Below are 22,762 nucleotides of genomic sequence, written 5' to 3' on the forward strand. Positions count from 1 at the left end.
CACCAACCAAGGAATCCACCTTCAATTTGGGTCCTTGATGACTTGATATACACACAGATTTCTTCTTTTGTAAAATATCTACCAGAATAGGTATATACTGGAAGTATTGTGAATGAACCTTTTTTCCTTCACTTGAATCTCATTTTAAATGCGCTAGGGATATTAACAAGATACACTTCGGTAAAATAAAGGATCACTCTTCTTTTTTTTGTGTCCTTTTATGCACAAAATGTCATTAAATTTGGTTGATAAAGTGCATACATATTCTCACTTTCTATTACCTACTAATAGATGACTAATGCAAAATATTGAACATTTTTTAATCAATACTTAATTTTTTAGACATAATTAGAGAGAGACTCAACTCTGACATAAACACTCACCCTACTCAGTTCCTGGGCCTGCTTCTGTTAGAGGATAACCTATAAATAATTTATGAAGCTGACATTACTCACTGTGTTGTGATCATTTTTTCTGGCAAAATCTTCGCAGCTGTTCTAATATAGATTGCCAGTTATCAGTAGCTGGGAACGCAAGTCAACCTTTAATTATGCAGAGGCCGATTATTCAGGCCACACACTGTTCCTGCCCTGTGCCGCCCCTTCCTGCTGCCTCCCTCTCGGCGCTGTCCCTGCTCATTAGCACGCACGCCGGTTGGACAAGGGGGAAGAGGGGAAATTAAATCTGTTAAGCATTCAGGAGAAGCTCCAATGAAAGATTTCAATACAATTTGTAGACTTGTTGACTAAAATTGAATCATTTGGATTCTCTGTGAATGTTATTTGTTCTAGTCTCGTTCTCCATAGCGACAGATAATAGAATGGTCTGCAGAGAAACAACATTATTCCTGTATTTCATGTTGTCCTTTCTAGAACATTTTCACGGGTGGTTCATGATACTTCCTTTATTCATTACATTTGTACCTAGACTACTTGATTTCTTTGGAGATGGGCGTATTGTGATTCCCGGCACGGACAATGACACCACAGTTATCTGATGGTTTTTTAGTTTTCCAGAAACCTGAAAGTTTCCCTTTAAGTACTAATATCTTTTATATTTCAACCAGTTTTGTTGGAAATACGATTTCCTCATACTTCAGCTAATGCCGCTGAACACTGTTTGAGCCTGTCTGGGGGTGCCTCGGCCTGTCTGCATACTGCACCTGTCCCTGAGGCGTGTTTGGCTGCTACAAAAACCCATGGCGGTTTGCTGTCCGTCCAGGAACCTCTGGGGGAGTGAAGTGTTGCAGCGTAGCAAAACTCGAGTGGTACAGTGTTTTTGTTTACCGTAAGGCTGTTGTTCTTTTTTAGTTTTTAAGATTTTATTTATTTATTTAGAGAGAGGAGAAGGGGGAGAGAAAGAGTGGGGGAAAAACATCCATCGGTTGCCTCTTGCATGCCCCTAACTGGGGACCTCACCCTCAACCCAGGCGTGTGCTGCATCCAGGAATCAAACCAGCGACCATTCGGTCTGCAGGGCAATGCCCAACCCACTGAGCCATACCAATAAGGGCAGGCTGTTATTCTTGTATAAGTTTTCCGCCTCCTTCTCTAGTCTGTCACCTGTCACTTTGATCATTGTCAAAACCTGCTTCTCATTAGTCCTCTGTTTCTGGACTGTTGTGGGCTGAGAAACTGAGTAATAACTAAGCCAGTTAGAACTGTGGCTAAAATAAGAGCGAGTCGGCCTGCTCCAGGGGACAAAGAGCTCACAAACATCAGTGCATGAGCTTCGGTGCAGAAATAGCCTCGCTGCTTAGAGGCCTCTTTCTTCCTTCCTTTCTCATTTTCAATCATGTAGTTAATTGCTGGATAATTATGTTTCAAAGAAGACACTGTTTGAAAAAAAAAAGACAAAGACATAGTTTGGGACACGGGAGTTATCTTAAACAGAATCAGTTCAAAATTTTTTTTCAATGAGAGCTACTGGTGACTGATTTCCCGTAAAGTTGGGACAAAGGGCAGAATGCACAAGTGAGCATAAGGACTTCTGATTTTTAAAAATATGTTACAAGCCTGTTTAGTTTTGGATGATAATTAGGTTACTTGTTCTGTTAACCAACCAACGACCAGTTAAACAGAAGCACTAACACTATAAAAATTTGGGGGAAATAACAGGTATTCTAGCTTCTGTGTCCTCATGAACATTATGAAGGTATCTACCTAGCAAGCTCCCTACTGATAATTCCTTTTGTATTATTTTTTTTAAATGTCTGTTCTTTTGTTTTTTTCTTTTTTTTTAATATTTTATTTATTTATTTATTTATTTATTTATTTATTTTAGAGAGAGGGAAGGGAGAGAGATAGAGAGAGAAACATCAATGTGCGGTTGCTGGGGGTTATGGCCTGCAACCCAGGAATGTACCCTGGCTGGGAATTGAATCTGGGACACTTTTGTTCCCAGCCCGCGCTCCATCCACTGAGCTACGCCAGCCAGGGCTCCTTTTGTATTATTTTTCATAGATTCTAATCTTTGGTGTGTGTTTTTTTGTGTGTGGTATTGAGTCACAAAGGTTAGGTTTCAGGATTTTGGTGGACTTTTCATGTGTTCATTTGCTTTGCTTCCTGGGGACCAGGGTGTGCTGTGAGTCATGTCCCATCTGACTGACACCGGATCCGGCTGTGGAGCTGTGACTCAGATGGGCGTCAGGCCCAATCGCCCAGCTCATCTTCTGAGGGATGGACGGCGAGGCCGGGACTAATGTCCTGACACATTTTTTTTTTTTACTCTTGGACTTTCAGGATCTGAAGAGAACATCATTACCGACAGCAGGCAGGTACGCCTTGCCTCAGGCATCTTCCCGGTTGTCAGCCTCCTGAACCATTCCTGTAGCCCCAACACCAGCGTGTCCTTCACTGGCACTGTCGCCACTGTTCGGGCATCACAGCAGATTGGAAAAGGACAAGAGATTCTCCACTGTTACGGTGCGCCATCCCTCCTCACTACCGTCTGCCTTGTCCAGCAGAAAAGGAATCACAGGTAGCAAACCACTGGGCAGGTGTCTTCCCCTGGCCAGTGACTGTTTCCTGGAAGAAGCAGTGCATACGCAGGTGAAAAAGGTGGGGAGGGCCCTCTCACTGGGCACCGTTGTGTCTAAATTAGCATGTATGCCACTGCTTCATCCCCGTAAACTTCCTGTTCTGAGAATGGGCTGGAAACAACTTGTTGGCTTTTCCTTCCTGTTCCCGCAACTTGGATGCTTAGTTCTATGTCTAGCTCCACAAAAGTTCTAGTCAAGTGTACCTGTCCCATGGTGAATAATTGCCCAGGCCCTCTCTCTGCTAAGCCGAAGGTTTTCAAGTAGTACCTGACTCTCTTTCTTTAAATAGTGGCTAAGTGTGATCTCTCTGCAGGGCCTCACGAGAGCAGGATGGGTGTTGCTGAAAGGCAGCAGAAGCTGAGGTCTCAGTATTTCTTTGACTGCAACTGCCTGGCTTGTCAGAATGAAAAGCACAGCACTGCGGCAGGGCCCAGGTGGGAAGCATTCTGCTGTAACCGCTGCAGAGAGCTCATGCAGGTGAATCTCTCCTTCCTCTCTTCTCAACTTCTGCTGGAGGTCAGTTATCCAGCCCAGAGGCCAAAAACCCTGAAGAGGAAGCCATGAGGGCTTACAGGTGCTGAGAGCAGTACTCTCTTCCCTCTCAGCCCATCTTCCACACAAATTGATCACCCCTCCACAGGAACCACAGGGAAGGGTTGAGTTTAGTAATCTTACAAGAGGTAGAATTGTAAGAGCAAAATAACAGAAAATCCCACCTAAACTGGCTAAGGGGGGTGGAGAGGAAGACTGGGGATTTATTTGCTCAAGTAAATCAATAAAACATCCCAGGATAGAGGCACTTCAGATACTTCTTGATCCAGCGACTTAGGGAATGTCACCAATACCCAGTTGTTCTCTCCACACCCCTCAGCTCTATTTTCTCTCTTAGCCTCGTCCTGAGACAACCGTCCCTCTTGTCGGGGAGAGACGGTCGATCAACGGTCTGGGCAAAAATTTGAGTTTCATTCACCCAAATTTTTGTGGCTGGAGGAAAATCAGGGTCAAATAATTTTCCTCCAGCCATTTGGGCCCGAGAAATGAGCCAGGTCTGAGCCACACGCACATCCCCCAGCTGCCGGCACTGCCTGCGGGGCGGGGGCGAGGGTCCGCGGGAGAAGTCCGTTTGCCACGGCCAAATCAGGGCGTAGGTACTGTGCCTGAAACAGAGCAGAGGTTCACCTCAGAGGGTCTCTCCGCCAGCAGATACTGTATTGTTAGGGGGAGCCAGAAGTGGGACGTAGAGCTGGTAGGGTTTGTTGGAAAGCAGAAGTTACAAGCGCAAGGTCAAATGCAGGGAGGCCTCACCTAGCACCTTTTCCTACTGGTTTTCCTGTGGCTTTTTCATAACTACTAGAAATGTGTTTGTCATCCAAAGCGCTGGCCCCATTCGAGATGGAAAGAAAGTAAGGACTGTACCAGTTTAATTTTGGTTATAAAAATTAAATGTGGGTCTGGGGGGTGGGTGCAGTTGGTTACTACTTTCAGTGGAACTGCTGCTGTCGCACCAGATTCAGTCAGGCTTTGGTCGCGGTGTGCTGCTATCGCAGGAGTCTCCTTCCCCCTTAGGGCCAGAAGCTACGCAGCCATCCTGTAATGTAAGCACGTGCCGTCTCGCTAACCAGCTCTGTCACAGGAACAAACACAAAACTGCCTTCCACAGGGAGATGACATGCTGAGCTGTGGCAGCGCATCTTGTATGGAATCTGTCAGCAGGGATCACCTAGTCTGCCAGCTACAGGACCTTCAGAAGCAGGTTGGGGTGGCCCAGAAGCTTCTCAGAAATGGAAAACTAGGTGAGATTGGGTCCCTGCTTTGCTCCTCCGGCCCCTTCCTTTTAATTCATTGTGAGGTCACCTTAGATCAGGGATACTCAGTCGTGACTGAAGAATCAAATTTAATTATCCCCATGCCAGCCACAAGGTGGCTGTGTAGGCCAAGGACACCAGGCCCCAGTCCACTCAGTTTGTGTGGTCCTGGAAGGGGGGCCAGGTGACTTAGGCTGTCTCGTGCAGGTGGCTCAGTTCAAGCACCCCATGCCACCGGTGTCTCCCAGGGCATTTCTTTTCATTCCAGGCCCTGATGACCTGATTTCCCAGAGATCGTTCTGCCCTCGTCAGAACCTCCTCTCTCCCCTCGAGACCAGCGGGCCGGTGCCCGGTGGACGTGGGTACCCTGCTTGCTTTCAGAGAGGGGGCTCTGGAGCTCCTCATTTCCTCATTACCCTGGGAAAACTCGGCCTTCCAGCTCAATGTCACGGCAATTTATTTTCCCTACTTTATGAGACTGACCTTTAACTGAGATTTCTGGGTCAAGAGAAATAATGACCATAAGTGGAATGCGTCATTCCACTTCAAACTGAAGTTGGAAACCCAGAGTAAATATGGAGAGGCCTCACCCAGCACCTTTTTCTGTTGAAAGAGGACACATAAGCAAACAAGAACTTTATTGGAACAAACACTATGGGTTGGTCGCAACCCAAGGAAACAGAGTGGGGTGGGTTCTGGTCTCTGGGGCTGGGTTTGTGTCTGTGTCTGTAATGAGGCCACTCTCCTTTGACTTGACAGAGCGAGCCATTCAGCTGTTGCTGGGGTGCCGGCGGGATGCTGAGAGCTTCCTGTGGGCGGAACACAGCGTGGTGGGAGAAATCGAGGATGACCTGGCCCAGGCCTACGCTGCTTTAGGTACGGCATGTGTCTTTATTTTCTGCTGCAGGGAGCGAGTTTGCCTGGTACGTTTGGTCCTGACCCCAGCCTCGTCGGGTTCGTCGTCTCTTAGTCTTTCAGCTGAGGCTGCTCTTCCTTCCATGTAGCTTTTCCCTCCCCAGAAATGTTCATCCACTGTTGATTGTGGTTCTTTTCTGGAACCAGGGTTGTATTTCTTTGCAGGGGACTGGCACAAGTCAGCTACCCATCTACAGAAGAGTCTCCAAGTGGTTGAGGTTCGCCATGGGCCATGCAGTGTTGAAATGGGCCATGAGCTCTTCAAACTGGCCCAGATCTTTTTCAACGGGTAAGCCTTTCTCTTGTTGCCCAGCACTGCGCTGGGCCGAATACTTCTCCGTCTTTTATTAGGCTCTTCTGCATTTCTGTGGTGCTTTTCAGCGTGTTGAAACTTCTTCATTTCCTCTCTAGGAGAGATTCCTTTCCTTCTGTTTTGCTGGCTAAGTTGAAACCTTAGGGTTTTCTCCTGAGAGATATGGGAAAAGCTCTTAGCTCCGAGGGCATTCCCAAGGGAGAAAGCAAAGCAGCCCCACCCCCCCCCACCCCCGCCAGCGGTGCCGCTCTCAGTCTTTCCTGGGTCCTCCCGCATCCCTCGCGCTCTGTTCTCAGCACCCACAACTCCAGGGGCTCTTCATTCTCCCTCGTCCTGTTCTTTCTAAAGCACTTGTTTTCAACCAGGAGTCATTTCCCAGGGGGCATATGGCAATGTCTGGAGGCATTCTGGATCATCATGCCTCAGAGTGGAGGCCAGAGTTGCTGCTAAACATCCTGTAATGCACAGGGCAGCCCCTCCAGCTAAGAATTATCCAGCTTACGAATGGCGCATAGATGGGTAGACTTGATTCTCGAGACACAGAGGCAGGCATTTGGTCAGAGAGAGAGAAAAGGGCTCGAGACTTACATCAGGGTGGGCTTGGTTACCTTCAGACAAAGACTTCTGAGTAGACCGTGGGGAAAATATTAGATTCGTGCTTTGAGGTTTGTCTGTTTCCCAGGGCCCTAGACTCTTTATAGTTTGTTTGTTTGTTTGTTTGTTTGTTTGTTTACTTTGTTCTCAAACTCTGACTTGCAGTGTGTTTGTGACAGTTGTCTCATCTGCCCTTCTAGATTGTAAGATCCTTGAGGACAAAAGTGATCTTTATATTCTTCACAGGGTGTGAGTAGACCCCCGATTAACGTTTGCTTGATTGACCAAGGGAACTCACTTCCCTCGCCTCCTTGGTTCAGGTGCGCAGTACCCGAGGCTCTGAGCACGGCGCACAAGGCAGAGAAGGTCCTGTTGGTGCACTATGGGCCTGGGAGCGATGAGGTCCAGGAGCTGCAGAGAATGAAATCCTGTTTATTGGACTTGCCGCCCATCCCCGTGGGGCCTCCAGTGTAGGGTCCCCAGGGGACTGGGGCCCACAAGAAAGGAGCCACAGAGGAAGAGCTCGAGAGGTTCTGTCGCCCCTGAGCCGTCACCAGGAAACGCAGGGCCTGCGTGACAGCCACCAGCCTGCTGCATGAGGTGGGAAGGACTTGGAAAACATCACAGTTGGAAAGATGCTCACCTGTTTTGATGACTGCTTCTTGAAATAGTTAACTGCCCTCCAGTAAAAACTCCCAGTTCCCAGAAAAGACTTAAAATTAGTATCTGGAGTGCCGAAGCCCTTTAAAAGGATTTTAGCTGATCTGCAGGCATCTGGACGTTAGCCTGGAATTTTGGCTAGATGCCAGCTCACCAAATGATCAAAGTGTTTCCTTGGAACATTCTTATGGTTTCCAGTAGTAATGAAATGTGGTATACCACCCCAGTGGGAACTTCAGCTCTTAGTAGTTGTATTGTAATTGAAAAATAATTATAAAGCAAGAAATCCATGAGGCTCCTTACCACTAGGGACACAGTTTCATTTACAATATGTAGCTTCCTCAAATCCTGTGTTAAAACCAATGGAGTATAGGTTGTGAATAGAGAAATAAACGTGGGGCCATTTTATTGCCGGGCAGTTTCTTCTTAGAATGGAAACTCTAAGTTTGTGTTCTGCCAGTTGTCCAGCCCGTGTTATCTGGCTTTCATGCTCTACTCTTGGCAGACTCACTGACCAAATACTAATAAAGCCCAGCCTGTAGCAGTGACTTTATATTGCACGTGCCGTCTCTCTGAGCTCTGTCTATTAGCAAGCCTGAAAAGAGATTACTTTTTTCCTACCAGACCTCCCCAAGCTGGCAAACGAAATTACAGGCTACATAAGTACTGAGAAGATGGCTTCAGAAGTTGCTGAGGATACAGGCATTATTAGTACTGTGGTTCCAAACTTGAGAGACAGAGGTAGGGTGGTAACTCTCTTCTGCCTGGATATCTAGCCCCCGTCCGGTCAGAAGGCTAGGAGACTCTGTGGGTCTGAACCCCAGTGGCTGTGTCACCACTGGTGAGCCAGTGGTTCAGACGAGCAGGCGGAAAAGAACGCCAGGCCCACACTGCTCTGAGAGCTCGCTCACCCCGGCCGGGCCCGAGAAGTGCCCATGGCTTGTCACACAGCACCACCACTGGGAAGTGAGTGGCCCCGAGGATGCCTGGCAGAAGCTTTTCAGGAAGCTGAGTGTTTGGAACACAGCTCGTACTGAAACATGCATGAAGGGCAGGCAGAATCTATTTATTGTCTTTGCCACTAACTGACTCTGGCACAGTGGTGGCCAGTGAGATGTTTTGGTTGAGCTAACTTTTTTGAGAAGGAAAATTTAGTCCCATGGACACTGTTTCCAACACTTGGCCTGTTTCATGTTCTTGAAAAAGATCCTGTTGTACTTTGTAAAGTAGGCATACTTCCTTAAAGAGAATATGTTTTAGCATTTTTGCACATCAGGTCCAAGTTTTACAGGTACTTGAGAGCTTCCTTTAAATGCTTTATCAAATAAAGAATTATTTTCTGACATTACAGATCACCTCCCTTATCTACTCATGTGTTATCCCATGTTGCCAGGTGACATTAACTTGACCAGGAGATCTGTGTGTGCATTCAAGTCAGGTGTATTTAAGATTATGTGTCCTGGCTGGTGTGGCTCAGTGGTTTGAGTGCCAGCCTATGAACCAAAGGATCACCAGTTCGATCCCCAGGCAGGGCACATGCCTGGGTTTTGGGCCAAGTCCCCAGTAGGGAGCATGTGAGAAGCAACCACACATTGATGATTCTGTCCCTCTCTTTCTCCCTCCTCCCTACCACTCTGTCTAAAAATAAATTAATTAAATCTTAAAAAAAAGATTGTGGAGCCAGGAAATGCCCTCCTGGGGGCACTAGTGGTCCTTGTATGTAAACATCCCGGAGCAGATCCTGCCTTACACAGTGCAAATAACTAAAAGTTCTTATAAATGGCGACTTTCTGCAGAGTTTAGATAGACCCAGGTTGTAAGTGTGGGATCAGAACCTTCCTAAAGAGTTATTTATCTTCATATCAAACTTACTATAGCTCAAAATAGGAGGAGGAACAGGGTAATGGAAGTCAAGGGCAAAGCACTTTTATTGCAAAGTATACACTGAACCGTTACAGGGGCAGCCTTCATGTAATGTGTAATCTGCCCTCTAGCGTATTTAACATTGAACTGGAGCATTAAGTGCCCCTGGGGTCCAGGATTTTGCCTATGAAGAGAAGGGCCCCTGTGTCTGTGTCCCGCAGCACAAAGATGAAAGGTTGGTTAAGGTGATAGTCCAGGGGGAAGGTGATGTGGGCAGGCTGGAGCTCTGGGCTGGGGGTGGGGGCTGCCCCATCCTCATTCCACTCGAAGCTGGCTCGATGTTCCGCTTGAGTAAGTTTGATAGATTTGCCCGTGATCTTGCTAAAGTCTGGTGAATCAAACAGGGACTGCAGCTCTGCAGGGATTGAGAGGGATTTCCATTAAAGCCCAGTCTTATCCAACACCCCAAGGAAGAACACAACCCTAATTCCTAAATCCTGATTCAAGGAGGTAAGCAAGCTGGGGGTGGAACCACTTTGGGCCTGAGGTGAGATACACAGGGCTCCCGGTTTGAGGTTACTATAAGTGACTTGCCCAAGAACACAACGCAGCTGAGGTGAAGATTAGAAACCAGATCAAAAGGCTTGTCCTGAGAGGCAGTGTTCTGAGTTCCTTTTGTAGGATATACGGTCATGGGGCTAAGGAATGGTCTTAGAAGGAAGGCGGTTCAAGCCATCCCTCCAGCACTATGTATTAGAATTAAGGAATCATCCACGGTCTCCCTGGTGGAGCCTTTGAATTCTACTTAGAAAGGCGGGAGGCTCAAAGACTCAACCCCACCCACCCCAAGAGCAAAGGAGCCTTTTGGACATACTGATCTCTTGCAGGGACTTGGTGACTTCCCCATCGTAACTCAGCTTCAGCTTGGGGACAGTTAGCACTGCTTGAACAGTCTTCAGTTCTCGGTCTATGTCATGAATGAACTCAGAGGTGAGGCTCTCTTCTATCATGGTCAAGTTCTGGGTCACTTTCTGAGGCAGGAAGAAGATGATACTCGTGCTTCCAGTCAGAGGCAGCTGGGCAATCTGAAACAACAGGGAGGGAGCCACACGGGTTCATCCTGTGGAGCCCCAGAGCCTGGGGTAGACACGCGCGTGTGCACACACAGTCCAGCTGTCTCCTCTCCTACAGCGGGGCCCTGCCCTGCTTGCCCCAATCCCTGACCTACCGTGTTTTTTGGACTATAAGATGCACTTTTTTTTTTTAAGATTTTATTTATTTTTTTAGAGAGGGAAGGGAGGGAGATAGAGAGAGAGAGAGAAACATCAATGTGCGGTTGCTGGGGGTCATGGCCTGCAACCCAGGCATGTACCCTGGCTGGGAATTAAACCTGCGACACTTTGGTTCGCAGCCCACGAGGACGCACTTTTTTTACTGCATTTTTTGCTTCAAATTTTTTTCCCCTATTTTCCTCCTCTAAAACCTAGGTGTGTCTATTTTCAGACCAGTAGACACACCTAGGTTTTTAGAGGAGGAAAATAGGGGAAAAAATTTTGAAGCAAAAAATGTGGTTTAAAAAAAAGGACATCTTATAGTCCAAAAAATACGGTATTTAACTATCACCCCTTTAAGCTGTTGTTTTCTGGCAGCAAGATGTTTAGTAGTGTTCCTTCAAAAAGTTGACTTGCCTTTTCTTACCCTGGCCTAATACCAACTGAAATGATTGGCTGAAAGAATTTTCTCCTATGGTTCCAGGTCTGTTTTCTCCCAAGGTTTTTCTGCCAGCAGTTACTGGTCATCTGTTACACAGAGCCCCGGAGGAGGATGGAGGCGTTGGGCACAGCGACACAGAAGCAGCAATAAAATGGGTCCTGCGAGCGGAGCTTCTTAACCTGAGGTCCATGGGACAAACGGCATCACAGGCCTCAATGGCCCATGAAGTGATGTACAGAGATGTGTGTGTGCACGTGCATGGCATTTCTCTTAAGTATTTCAGGTGCTTCGTCAGGTTCCCGAAGAGAAAGGTTAAGTAAGAACTACTGACTTAGAATTAAAAGAAGTCAGGTATTTGTGAAAGACTTAAGATGTCAGCAGTTTGGAGTTTGTGACAGTTTTTGAAAGTTTGGCTTTGAATTCTAGAAAGAAAGGCTCCCCCTGCCCCCAGAAAAATAAAAAGAAAGAATGAAGGAAAGGAAAGGCAAGACAACACCAACCTCTGAGTATCCGTTCTTGAGGGCCCTAATTTCACATTAAAGTCACTTCACATTGCATTTCTAATTCTTATAAAGAATTAGAAAATGCAAAGAAATAGACAGTAAGTTTCTATCCACCTTAATTTTAAGGGGGGAAAAAGGCTCAGGGAAGCTATTAACTTGCTGAAAGTCACAGTTGTAAAATTTAGACAGCTGTCATTCTGTTTCTACGACACCTTCTGTCGGTCTTTGACTTCTCCCTGCACCCACCGCTCACCCCACCCCTACCAACCTTGCAGCTGAGGTCAGAATCCAGGCCATAGCGTAAGACAGCCTTAGGGTCCGACATCATGGGGACTTTCACAGTCCTGTCCTCATCCAAATGGAAATCCTGGAGGGAAGTCTTTCTGGGGTCAAACCTTGTTGCCCACTGCCCTGGAATGGAACACATGGAGTGCTCTAAGCCCCAGGAGACCAAACGGGCATTGGGACCGTGCCGAGACCACAGCACGGTGCTGAAAATTGCCTGGCCAACGAGATCGCAGCCGTCCGAGGCCCTGACACATCAGGGAAGGAATAAACTCAGAAGGAAATGCATTGGCTTTACTGATTTGACTGTATGGATTATACAAGTTCCATGTTCGCCTGGAGGAGGAAATGAACTGGGGCACGCTTCTCCTGTGGTGTGTCTGGGAGACAGAATCAAAGGAGGTCAGAGCTGGAAGGGACCTGGACGTCATCCCGTCACCCCTTACAGCTGAGACATCACCGTGGCCCAGAGAGGTGAAGTGACTTGCCAACGCTCACACAGCGAGTTGATGGTCAAGTTCCCTTAGTTTAATGTTGCCTTTTAACATGCTGAGCTGCAATTGCTTCTTTCATTTCCTGGAGATCAGTGCTTCAAATAGAGCTTTCTCTAGGAATATAGGGGTCCATTCTTGCTACTGCCTGATAGATGGTTACAAAGCACTTGAAGGGAGGTTGCCCAAAATCCCACCCAAGGCTTGTCCGGATGGACTGGCCTCCCAGCGGGCCCATGGAAGAGCCCTGGGCACCTCACCAGAGCCTGGAGGAACGTCGTTGGAGAACCAGCCATGGCTCAGTGAGTGCCTGCCATGTCCTGGGCCCAGTGCTAGGGTGGCCACGATGTTGGGAGGTGTAGAGTGCCTCCGAAGTCAGGGTGTGGGCCTCGAGTCAGAGGTGAGAAAACAGGCCCAGAAAGGCTATGAAACTTGTGCTAGGCTGGGCTTTGACCCTCACCGGACTCCAGCCAGAAATCCAACAGTGTGCAGCCCAAACAGGCACAAGAATGGTCGTGCATTCTCTGCTAATCTCTCCACAAGCCTCTTACACTTCCTCAGCCTTTGATTTGATGACAAGCAGGTAACATTCAAGCAAGTGCGTTTCTTAGGCCCTCTTCTGGCTTTGCCTCTGGGGTGTTCTTGAACTAGGTCTTTGACTCCCCCTGCCCATTCATTCCCAGTCTTGTCTGACCCCCCACCATCTACCTGTGGCCAGAAAGAGAAATGGAGAAGCCCTCACCCTTGAAGTAAGCCACGCCCAGAAGGAGAATGCTGACTTCACTGGGTATTTCCCTTGTGGACTTAGCAAGTTTCCCTTTCATCTGGGCCTGCACCCAGTTGTTAACCTCCTGAAGGTCCACTTGAGAGTTGCCGGTCAGGATTCTGGGCCTGGTCCCGTATGACTTTTCCAGTGGTGCAACAAAGCTGGATTTTATCCGCAGCTCTGGGGAGAGATGGAGTAGTGTCAGTGTGGTCAGAGCTGAACCCGCCGCATCCCTCCTCTGGAAGCATGCCAGGCTTAGGTTCTGGTGTGCCACTCAGCAGGCCCTGACTTCCTGCCTAGTGTCTTCCAGTGACTCGCTGGGACTTCAGGCCAGCTTCCCCAGGCAGCGCTGGACAGGGAACTACAGATTTTGCTCATTGCTGTTTCTCTTCATGTTCCTGTCCCCCACCGACCCTCCCACTGTCTCCCTCAGCCCACTTACTTCCTCTTTCTGATCCCCTTTGGGCTCACAGGGCCCCTTCCTGCCCACCAGGGCCAGACCTGGCCTGAGCAGAAGTGATCGACTGTTCAGAAAGAACCGCACCCCCACCCCAGTGTGGAGCACAGAGCCCCCCACTCCTCAGGCAGCTCAGGCCAGTACACTCACTCTTCTCAAAGATGATCCGGGAAGCACTCTTGAAGTTTTTCTGGGTGGCAGTGACAGAGGCAAGGAGCTCCTTGTAGGTGCCGTGGATGTCTGGGTTGGTGATCAGGTCGTAGTAGAGAGCCCGGTGGATGCTGGACTCTGTCCGCTGTTCAGCTCCTGCCAGAGAGACAGGACGTGGGCCTCGCTAACTGTTCGCCAGGGCCCAACTCTGGCCAGCTTCTGTGACAGGCCAGGGACACAACACCCTGGGTCTTAGAGCACCAGAGACTCGCAGTGGGCAGTTGGCGGCTCCGGGATTCCGGGGCTTTCTGCATCAGAGAACTCACCCAGCGAGAGTGCAGAGAGGGCCGTGGCCACGCTGAGCGGAGACAGGAGCACGTTGGCAGTGGGGCTCAGGCCGGATTTCACGCGGTACAGGTCATAGCCGAAGTTGGAGACGGCCGCTGCCAGCTTGTTCACAGGGACCTTGAAGAAGGGGTCCTCCTCCTCCACCGACACCCCGGTGGTTTCGGGGGCTGGGGGGCCCTGGATTCGAGTACAAGGACCAGGGAGAGGAGCAGTGGATGGCTGGCCTCCTCACTGCTTTGAGTGGGACTGGCGCTCTGGCTCCCTGCCCGAGTTCTGTGTGTTTAGCCTGATGCTGGAATGAGTTTGTTCCCTGAGCCTGCAGGAGCTCTCCTCTGGGCAGAGGCAGCCCAGAGGGGCAATGCACTGGCCAGATTTATACGCTAGTGACCTGTGAGCCTCAGGCCCGTGACACACTGAAGAAAAAATTTTTTAAACCCTGCTCTCAGGCCAGACCAGATTCCTATCTGCTCACCCTCACTTACTGCTCCCAGGTCTCCGCCTGTCAAAGCCTCCCTGTCTTTCCCTGATCAGGTATCACCTCCTCCACCACAGACTTCCTCCACCGCAACCTTCCCCAGCTGGCCCCAACCTGAAGGTACTTTTCTGTTTTCTGATCTGTTTTAGAAACAAAGAGCACATATGTATTAGCCGCCCGCCCCACACTGACTGCGTTCTGTGCTAGTTCTCTTCGTTCGAGCTACTTCACCTCATACTTGGTGTATTTGGTACCCCAAGGTCCTTAAAGGCAAGACACGGAGCCTTCATATCTCCACCCACCCCTAGCACCTACAGAATAGATGTTCAATAGGTGAAATATGAGTAGCTAGCCACGTGGTCCTCTAAGAATGAGTATTTTGAATCCCATTTTTTAGATAAGAAAACAGACTCGAGTAAAAGCTACTTGTCTATCACGAAGCCAGTGAGAGGCAGAGCCAGAATTTGACCTGGGAACTCACAGCCAAGTGCAGCGTTCCAGTCGGTGTGCCCTGGCTGCCCTGGCCCCTCGTGTGACCCTCACCACCCATGGTCACCGAGCATGGGCTTCTCAGCACCTGCTTTGTAGGCTGAATGCACTCCCTCCGCCCAGGAAAGAGGCCCTTCCACACCCTTCCATCAGAATGGATGTCGTAGGGTGCCGCCCACTCCTTGAGACCTACAGTGACTCGAGGTGATGAGAACTGGGTCTGCACCAAAGGGACAGCCCTGGCTTGTGAGAACACTTTTGCTTTTCACTGTTTGGGAGCTTACTTTTGTCTGCACTATGTTCTCTGAAAGGCAGGGCAAGGCATTTTCTCTCTTTTGCTGATGTCTACGCTTAGAGGCCAGAGCCAGGCCTGGAACCTGGGTGCCCGCTGAGGAGAGGTGGGGCTTGCTAACACCCCCCACCCCCCCACCACTGACCTCCAGGCTGCCAGCGCTGTTCTGGCAGCTGCCGCCCCCGAGCAGGGCTCCAGTCCAGAGGAGTAGCATGAGGGCCTGCATCCCGGGGCCTACAAGAAAACGAGAAGTGACAGGATGTTCCCCTCACCTGTCACCCTGACCCGCAGGCCACCCTGGGCAGGGAGTAGGGGCTTGGCAGGACTCAGCACCTTCCCTCCAGCCTCTCCTGACCAGAAGTGGACCCTTCGCCAGATCCCTCCCTCTGAGCAATACCTGACCCTTTCACCCACAGTCTTAGCCGTGAGCTTGAGCTCTTATCCCATTGTCTGTGTCCGGACACCCACCTTCAAACCTAAAGCTCCCAGATGGTGATGATCCAGCAGTAGGCTCCTGTGTGTGGATGTGGTCTAGCAAATGCACGCTAAGGCTTTTCCCAGGGGGCCCCTGACTACTTGGGATATGGGATTTGGGGCACTAGCTAGTCACAGAATAGGGGCATGGGGGCAGCATCTAGGTCTCATGTGCAGAATCACAGGGTGTAGAGAACGCAGGCATCGGCCCAAGAAGTTCTCACACTCTCTCCTTGCCTCCCCCTGGCCTGGAAGCTGGGCCCCGGGCTCATCCCCTTCTCAGACACTACGTCAAGAGCTCTTCCTGTCATGGGTGGGAGCGCTGGGTCTAGAGTCAGACAGCCTGGGTTCAAATCTCAATTCCATGTCTTTTTTTTTGAAGATTTTATTTATTTAGATTTTACTTATTTTATTTTTTAGAGAGGGGAAGGGAGGGAGAAAGGGTGGGAGAGCAACATCAATGTGTGGTTGCCTCTCATGCGCCCCCCACAGGGGACCTGGCCTGCAACCCAGGCATGTGTCCTGACTGGGGAATTGAACCTCAACCCTTCCATTCACAGGCCGGCACTCAACCACTGAGCCATACCAGCCTGGGCTCAATTCCATGTCTTAATAGCTTTCGAAATCACAATATCTTCTCTTGTGAGATGGAAATCAAGTAGTTCTTAACTATCGTAATGAGGATTGAATTAGGTAATGCCTTAACACACTGACCAGTGCAGAGCCCAGTGAGCTTTCCACGGGTCTCTGAGTCAAAGTGTGTCCCTACAACTGGAACCGCAGAGCACCCTTCTCCCCTGGGGAGCCAGGCCTTCCTCCCCCATCAGCCCAAAAATAACTTACACCTCTGGAGCCTTCTTTCCCTCAGGTTACGCAACCCCACTACTTAGGAAGACCACCCAAGCCCCTTCAACTCCCCTGCCATGGTCTCTTCTGACCCTGGTTTTGGTCTGGCTCCTGGGCCACAAGGGAAGTGGGAAATCCGGGCCCAGGGCTCTGTATGCTCCACCATTGCTTACCGTCCTGCGCTCACTGCTCCATGGGCTCACCTCACCCCTGGGTCATGATGTAGGAGTGGGGAGGGGTGAGGGGGGTTCACAGATCAGATCTTTCAAGAGGCCTTCTGGTTAGAAAGTGGGACAAAGTGTCAGCAACCAGGACCTTTGTCTGGTCCATGTGCTTCCTCCATCCACACTGCCAAGTCAAGAATTTTAATCTGCCTTCCCTGCCCCTCACCTCCCCTGCAAACACACACGCACATGGCCAAGCTCTTCCATTACCCTGCCGTGTGCCCAATAACACCCCCCCACACAATGCACACTTTTCTGACATCTCAGAATAAATATGAAAGTTGGGAGTGCAGTGTATTATTGTTGGCCAAAGTCCTTAAAATTAAGCCTGATAATCCACTGGACAACATTGTAAAGCATGAAAGGCAACAAAAGAAAAGATCGCCTCCTGAGTTTGCTCTGCTTACGGCTGGACCGCCGGTGGGAAGGAGCCTGCTTTCTTTGTACACCCCGAACTCGGGCTCAGGTCTCGGAGCGGGAGCCCTGTGTGCTCAGCCAGCCACTCTTCCAGGCGGCTGCCCCGGCCGCTCAGGGAGAAATCCTCCATTGAGATAACAGTGCAGAAAGCTTTCTGCAGTGCAAGATAGAAACCAGAACACTATCCAGGCTTACAGCTGCTCTCTCCACCCAGCCAGCCCCACCCAGAGCTGGCAGGGGCCTTCCTGGCCTGTGTCTCAGGAGACTGGTTTGTTGAAGAATGAAAATTCAGTGAGATCCACAGGCGGCAAGGCAAGAAGAGAAGTTGTTAGCACTAGTCTCTCTGGCCAAAGTAGGGAGTTGAGATGGGAGCGAGGGGGTAGGGTCATCTTGGGACAGTAGGCTAACTAAGTTCACAATCCCAATACCCTTGGAAGTGGGGCCTTCTCTGTGGGAGTCCCTACAGCGCCTGAGCCCAAGCCCCAGGTCCTGCAGTCACCGTCACCGTGTGGGTGGGCTGCGGGCCAAAGATGAAGTGAGGGACCCTGGCGGGGAGAGACCTGGCTCTACAGCTGGCCCAGAGCCAGTCACTGGGACACGCAGTACTAATGGCACTTCTTTGAATCCTCCATCTTAAACCTGGGGGACGGTGGGAGTGGGAGATTATTGAGAACCCCCTACAAGGGAAGTGAGTGGGCAGAAAGGAAGGGTCTGCAGGGGGGCCCCCTCTGAGCACACTCAAGGCCCTGTCCAAGGTGGTTGTTCCACAGGCCTGGACAGGCAGACGCTGCCTAGCCCGGGGCATAGGGATAACGATGCCATCCTGTCCAAGGGCAGTATCCCAGCCAGACTCCTGTCATACCAGGAGGGGGAGGGCACAGAAGGAGGTAGACATCCTCCCCGTTGGGCCAAGGTCAAGCCTTACTTTTTGCCACATTGCCCAAGTCAAAGACATGAGGAACTAGGATTTCATGACCTTGCCTTCAAGCTGGGAGGATAAATTTGTGCCAGTGCATGTGTTTCAGATTAAACCCAATTGTGAGACAAACACCATCCCTCCTCCTCCTCCCCCCTCCTCCTCCTCCCCCCTCTTCCTCCCCTTCCCCCTCCCCCTCCTCCCAGAACCACACAGCCTTCAAGCCGCATGGTGGTGGACCTCATGGGCAGTGCAAGGGAGGGCACCACCCTTCTGTGGCTCTGGCAGGGAGAGTCTGAGGGGTCCCCTCCCAGCACACCCCACCTGTGGTGACTCCACTAATCCCCAGGCAGTGTTTCTTCTGAAGACCTAAGTTGGGCCAAGGTGCCCATGAGTTTCACCTCCTCACCGCCCAGAAGGACCAGCCCTAGGAACGGAGCTCGCTGGCACCCTCCCTCTCTCAGCCTCAGCCTGGGGGTTGAACTCCCAGGGGACGGGCATGGGCCAGGCAGTGATGCGGTTTCTGGGAAGCTTGCAGCTTTTCTTTGGCCCAGACCTGCTCCTTGCTGTGGCTTGCCTTGGGGAGCTGAAAGGATGGGGGCAGCATTCTCTCCAGCATGGGCAGCTGAGCCCCCAAATCCCAAACACTGGCTGGGCTAAATAACAGTCATCATTTGTGAGAGGCTACTAACCCCACTGACCTCCCAGCTTTTACTGGCAGCTAATTTGGCCAACGGAAAAGGGTGGGCACCGGGTAGAAGGACCCAGCTGTTCTCCATCCCAGCGCTCCGGCATGGCGCAATGGGCCAGCTGCTCGGCAGTGTTGGGAAGTTACCATTGAAATCCACACCAGTTGACTCTGAAAGAGCAGCAGAGAGCTGAGCTCAGGCTAAGTCTGGGCTGCAGGCTGGGTCGCCTCCCCAGCTGCCCTGGTGGAAGCACAGCTCCCTGACCGCCGCCTCCTCCCCTCCGGGCTGCAGAGCCTCTCTGAGGTGCTGCTCAGACCCGAGCCAGCAGCTGAGCTCTCAGCTTCCCCACCACCACCGCCCCCTCCATTGTTTCCCACCCACTTCATTCAAGTCTTTCCAGCCTCTCCTAGTGGGACAGTAGAATTTGGGGATCATTCGGTTACCACCCTCTGACCCCCAACTCCCTCTGCCTGCTCTCATCCACTCACCTTGATGCCCAAGCTGCAGAGGCTACTGTTTCCCCACCTCCTCTTCCTTGAACCCCTCTTTTCCACTCCCTTGGGTACCCTGCCTCCCCCGAGTCCCCACAGCGCATGGGGGCCTGTCCCGTCTTCCTCTGACACAAAGACCAGACAGGGAGCTGCTTTACCTGTGGGTGCGCTGTGGCTCTGCGCCCAGCCTAGGTCTGCACACTGAGGGGGCTCCTGCAAGCACAACAGCTTTTTCTGCTGCCTCCCAATCCAGCTTCCAGCAGGCTTCAGATTACAGCTACTCCTGTCTTAAAGCGACCTACACTCAATTCGGATTCTGTGATTGCATCATTGCCTGGTGTTAACTTTAACCCACTGCTGCCCTTCCTTCACGCACCCCCAAGACAAACGCACTCACACACCCCACTCCTCCACCACACCTTCCTTCAGGCCCTGGCCTTCCTCACTGCCTGAAGTTCCACCCTCGGAGGGCACCCTGGCCAGCCCCGGTGGGAGACGGGACAGAGGAAGAGTCCGGCAGGAGTAGGCCCCAGAGGCAGGCTGGTGGGGTGGAGAAGACGCTGGCCCAGTACTGGGATTCTGGGTCTTTCCTGGTCCTTGGCTCTGGCACTAACTGGGTTTTGGGGCAAGACTACCCACCCTCACAGATCCTCCCTTTCTCAGTAGGGATGTCTGTGTGCTCTTTCAGCCCAGAAATTCTGTGATTTCCAAAGGATCATGGGGGAAGATATCTGACCAGAGGAAGAAATGAGAGGTATTGTACTAGAAACAGTCCTGAAGGGAGCTGTGTGTGCCTGGTACCCACCTGGACACAATCAGTGTCACCTGCAGAGAACGCCGAGGCCCCGCCCACCTTGGGGTCTTTAGGAGCTTGCAGTGTGGTTATGAAACTAAAATATTGACATGGGATGTAAGTAGAGAATGTAACAAAATGTTTTCTAGGCAGGTATGAGTCCCAGCCAGAGGAGGAAAGGAGATCACTCTGTGATATTTAGCCTGAGGAGGAGAAAATTTAGGGGAACCTCACCTCCTGTGAGGTCCCAGGGAGCAGAGCAAGGGCCCATGGGTAGAACTTTCCAATGGGCAAAGTTCAGCTTTATATAAGGGAAAGTGTGTCAACAGTCAGAGTTCACTCCATTCAACAAAAGTAGAGTAGCTCAACATGAGCTAGGTACTCGGAGGAGAGGGAGAACATAGATGAATTTGACTCAGTGTCTGCCCTCCAGAAACTGACTGGCTGATCACAGAGGCTGATGTGAGAACAGACCATTTCAATACAATGCAACACCTCCTAGGATAGCAGTCTTTACAACCGCACTGTCCGATACAACAGCCACTAGCCAGGTGTGACCATGAGCACTTCCAGCGTGCTAGGCTGAGCTGCAATCTGCTGTAAGTGTAAAATTCACACCAGATTTTTTTAATATTTAGTATGAAAACACAATGTAAACTATCTCAAACATGTTATACTGATTACACATATTGAGTTATATAGAATACATCATTAAAATTAATTTCATGTATTTCTTTTTTAACGTGTCTACTACCAAATCTTAAATTACGTTTGTGGTTTAAACTGTGTTTCTGTGGGACAGCACTGCTCTGTGGGGTATTGTGGCAGCGCAGTTACAATATACAAATCTAAGCTGAATCTTGAAGGGAATGAGCTAAGCATAGAAAGGTGGGAAGGTCACAACTATCCATGTGCACAAGTTAAAATTGGATTCCTGTCTCACAACATGCATGGAAATAAACTCTAGCCCTGACCGGTGTGCCTCAATGGATTGGGCATCGTCCTGCAAACTGAAAGGCCATTGGTTTGATTCCCAGTCAGGGCACCTGCCTGGGTTGCAGGCCAGGTCCCCGGTTGGGGTTGGGCAAGAGGAAAATGATCGATTTTTTTCTCCCTCTCTTTTCCCTTTCTTTCCCCTCTCTCTGAAAATAAATAAATAAATAAAATCTTAAAAAAAAAGAACTCCACGTACATTAGAGGTTTAAATATGAAGAACTATTTCTGTTTTTGCAGAAACTTTTAAAATGACTATTTAAATCATTTACTATAATTGAATAACAAAAAATAATTATTTAAAAATTATTTACTTATTTTTAAATAGGATCTTATTTTCACATGGTTCAAAACTCAAAAGCAACAAAAGGTATACAATAAAAAATTTTCCTCTCACTCTGATCTTCGGTTACTGTACTCCACTGCCTGAAGACAGTTTATGTTCATCTCTTTCTTATGTATCCTTTCAGAGATCTTTCTAATGCTTTAAAAAGCAAACACAGCCCTGGCTGGTGTGGCTCAGTGGATTGAGTGCCGGCTCCTGTGAACCAAAGGGTCACCGGTTCATTCCCAGTCAGGGCACATGCCTGGGTTGTGGCCCGGGCCCCAGTAAGAACACTCAAGAGGTAACCACACTTGGATGTTTCTCTCCCTCTCTTTCTCCCTCCCTTCCCCTCTACCTAAAAGTAAGTAAATAAAATCTTTAAAAATAAAAAGCAAACACAAAGACACATATGCAACAGGAAAATTGTAAATGTTTTAGAAAAAATTACATAGATGGATATCTTTGTGATCTCTGGGTAGGAAAGATTTTTTTAAAGACAATACACCAAAAAGAAGCATGAATTATAAAAGATTATTAGATTTGACTCTAAAATTTTTTAAAAACTTGTTTTGATGATAAAGTACCATAAAACAAAATGAAAAACAAACCTCACACTGGGAGAAAGTATTTGTAACTGACAAAAAAATTACTGTGGCATAGAAAGAACTATAAATCAATAAGAAAAAAACACAATTCAGAAAAATAGGCCAGATAATTCACAGAAGACAAATCTTAAATGGCTAATAAACTTAAGTAATCAGGGGAATACAGATTAAGACCCTCATTTTTTAAAAAAAATTCTAAATTTATTGATTTGAGAGAGAGATTTGTTGTTCCACTGATTTATGCATTCTTTGGTTGAGTCTTGTATGTACTCTGACCAGAGATCGAACCCACAACCTTGGTGTATCAATCGGGATGATGCTCTAACCAACTGAGCTACCTGGCCAGGGCTTAAAACCAGTGTACTTCACACTCATCAGATGGACAAAATTTAAACATGGAACAAAACCAGATGTTGGTGCGGATGTGGGCAGCCAGGCTCTCCTGTGCCCTGCCGGTAAGTGTGCAGACTGACAGAACCAGTTTGAAGGACAGTCGGGCAACAGGCAGCAAAGCTGTGCAACTGTCTGTGGCAGCCCCGGTGGTTACAGGTAGGTGAACCCAAACCCACAACTCAGTAATGCCGCTCCTAAGCATGTGAGCTGAAAAGACTCCATGTATGTGCACAAGGAAGTATGTAAAGAATGTTCTAGAACACGATTTGTAGTACAAAACAATGGGAGTTCCCTGCATGTCCATCAACAGGAGACTAAGTAAAGGCTGGGAAAGTCTACAACCTGAGAAACAACGGAGGGAAGCCATTTAAATCAATAGATTTATGTCACGGTGCGGAGAGACACGAGTTGCAGGAGAACACAGGTAGGATGATACA

At 49.4% G+C, this 22,762-nt stretch overlaps 2 protein-coding genes across 6 annotated transcripts in view; one reads left to right on the forward strand and one right to left on the reverse strand.

Moving 5' to 3' along the window:
* SMYD4 (SET and MYND domain containing 4) overlaps window positions 1-8,677 on the forward strand; it is a 34,055-nt gene extending 25,378 nt beyond the window's left edge. For 2 of the 3 annotated variants that reach the window (XM_045836433.1, XM_045836434.1), the window contains 6 exons: window positions 2,742-2,924; window positions 3,354-3,517; window positions 4,701-4,833; window positions 5,605-5,721; window positions 5,926-6,049; window positions 6,988-8,677. In XM_045836433.1, the coding sequence (XP_045692389.1) occupies window positions 2,742-2,924; window positions 3,354-3,517; window positions 4,701-4,833; window positions 5,605-5,721; window positions 5,926-6,049; window positions 6,988-7,141 (875 nt within the window). In that variant the 3' untranslated portion in view covers window positions 7,142-8,677. Of the gene's footprint in view, window positions 1-2,741; window positions 2,925-3,353; window positions 3,518-4,700; window positions 4,834-5,604; window positions 5,722-5,925; window positions 6,050-6,867; window positions 6,930-6,987 lie in introns of those variants that run through there. The other variant, XM_045836436.1, reaches the window with a different exon arrangement.
* A 560-nt stretch (window positions 8,678-9,237) lies between these two features.
* SERPINF1 (serpin family F member 1) lies at window positions 9,238-19,530 on the reverse strand. Of its 3 annotated transcripts, none has more exons than XM_045836664.1 (8): window positions 19,375-19,530; window positions 15,305-15,393; window positions 13,882-14,080; window positions 13,556-13,711; window positions 12,925-13,128; window positions 11,675-11,817; window positions 10,065-10,275; window positions 9,238-9,605 (listed from the first exon to the last, which is right to left on the reverse strand). In XM_045836664.1, exons 2-8 carry the CDS (start codon window positions 15,383-15,385, stop codon window positions 9,346-9,348), a joined length of 1,254 nt encoding a protein of 417 aa, XP_045692620.1. In that variant the 5' UTR covers window positions 15,386-15,393; window positions 19,375-19,530; the 3' UTR covers window positions 9,238-9,345. The 3 variants fall into 3 exon arrangements, with proteins under 3 accessions (XP_045692620.1, XP_045692621.1, XP_045692622.1); XM_045836665.1 differs by lacking the exon at window positions 19,375-19,530 and adding an exon at window positions 19,214-19,324; XM_045836666.1 differs by lacking the exon at window positions 19,375-19,530 and adding an exon at window positions 16,653-16,710.
* Between the last annotated feature and the right edge of the window lie 3,232 nt (window positions 19,531-22,762).

Source organism: Phyllostomus hastatus, unplaced genomic scaffold (genome assembly GCF_019186645.2).
Source record: "Phyllostomus hastatus isolate PE091 unplaced genomic scaffold, TTU_PhHast_1.1 phas_contig_210, whole genome shotgun sequence".
Taxonomy (NCBI): Eukaryota; Metazoa; Chordata; class Mammalia; order Chiroptera; family Phyllostomidae; genus Phyllostomus; species Phyllostomus hastatus.